This window comes from Astatotilapia calliptera, chromosome 9, assembly GCF_900246225.1.
Source record: "Astatotilapia calliptera chromosome 9, fAstCal1.2, whole genome shotgun sequence".
NCBI lineage: Eukaryota > Metazoa > Chordata > Actinopteri > Cichliformes > Cichlidae > Astatotilapia > Astatotilapia calliptera.
Window position 1 is genome coordinate 4,742,407 of NC_039310.1, and position 1,575 is coordinate 4,743,981.

Genomic DNA, 1,575 nt, shown 5'->3' on the forward strand with positions numbered 1-1,575 from the left:
CGTATGAGACCATGGTCTCATCTGCCTCCGTAATGACACGATCATGTCACAGACCCTGCACTCTGCAGCTGTTTTTGTCCCCCTTTAGGACCGTCTGTATGATCCACTCAGTCACCTATAGCATCTCCTAGTTTCTGGCTTCGATTCTCAGCCTGTTGGAAGGCAGCTCTGAACACCACATCCAGAACACCTTGGATTTTGTTGAGACACTATGATTGCATGTATTATGTGCATTGTCGTTAGCCATGTTCTCACTGATGTATAGATGCTTCCACAGACAGAAATATGTTGTTCTCTCTCTTTTTGTTCTCCAGTTTGCAGACATCATGGGTGCTCATCAGTCCACCATTTATATCACAAACAAGAGCGACCGGTACACCCTTTGTGAGCCCAGGTGAATGCACACTTGTTCTTTAGTGTTACAGTCATGATTTCTAAAGTGCGCAGCATCTTTCTGTTGCTGTAAAGCAAATGTCTACACGTGAAATATCTTAACTGCAAGCAGTTTAAATCTATTTTTTTCACTTTCTTTTACAAACTCATACATACTGACCTTTCATGCAGGTGAGTGCTGCTGAATAAAAAGTAAGATACATTCACATCAAACCAAGTAGAATCGAGCTCAGCAGCATAACACTTGTGTTTGTGCAAAGAAAGCTGCAACGGAGACAAACACTTAACACATCAGCACTTGAAATTAGAGTCATTTATAGGAAGTTACATGTTTGTCTTTGAAACGTTTTTTACTGTAACTGAGAAGCTGCCTGCACATCGCCTCACAGCTATATGTTTCTTTCTCTAAACAAACTGATCCACCTGCCTCATTAGGAGGAGGATGGATCCTGTTTGAATAAGAATATTAATTCATATTTTTCTCTTTTCTGAACAGTCTGCATCTTGTTAGCGGACGCTGCCAAATCCCATTGCCAGCCAAACTTGAGCCTTCTGAATGTGGCAACACTCTGTTCTCTGGCAGCACCGGGCGAGGATCTGTTGGAGTCTTCACCTACGATCTCTACGATACAGCTGCAAAGAGAGCTGATAAGAAAATAGCCGTCATGTTCTCGGTTCCTTTTGACAAACGCTTGTACTCTAACTGGTGCGCAGTCGGAGTCTTTGGTAGGGAGACAAACTGTGATAGTGCTCTTTATCGTAAGATGTATTACAGTCCTGAGAGAGGGTTTGTCAGAGGAAAAGCTGATGGTCATGATCTGACTCACACAGTTGACGATGTTACTGTTAAATCCAGCATGACAAAATTCAGCGTTGCAACACTGAAAGTTGAAGTACACAACATGGAACAAAATTAATTATGAAAATGGTCAGATTGCTTCACTTTAGCCTCTCAATACCCTACAATATTACTGTAGACTCACCAACACAGCAGACTAATTTCTGAGCAGATAATAATAATAAGCAGTTTAATAATAAAATGACACTGAAAACCAAAATCAGTACAGATGCTTGCAGTTGATTTTGGGGTGAAACTCATCCATACACAACAGAACCTGCTCCTGACAGTTTGAGGTTTTAATTTTCTGAGCTGCAGCTGTTTGAATTTGTGAACCAGCTTTA

At 41.3% G+C, this 1,575-nt stretch overlaps 1 protein-coding gene across 1 annotated transcript; it reads left to right on the forward strand.

Moving 5' to 3' along the window:
- The first annotated feature begins 326 nt into the window (after nucleotides 1–326).
- On the forward strand, nucleotides 327–1,310 carry LOC113029863 (DELTA-sagatoxin-Srs1a-like). The gene is made up of 2 exons (XM_026180891.1): nucleotides 327–394; nucleotides 890–1,310. Exons 1-2 carry the CDS (start codon nucleotides 327–329, stop codon nucleotides 1,308–1,310), a joined length of 489 nt encoding a protein of 162 aa, XP_026036676.1.
- The last annotated feature ends 265 nt before the right edge of the window (nucleotides 1,311–1,575 follow it).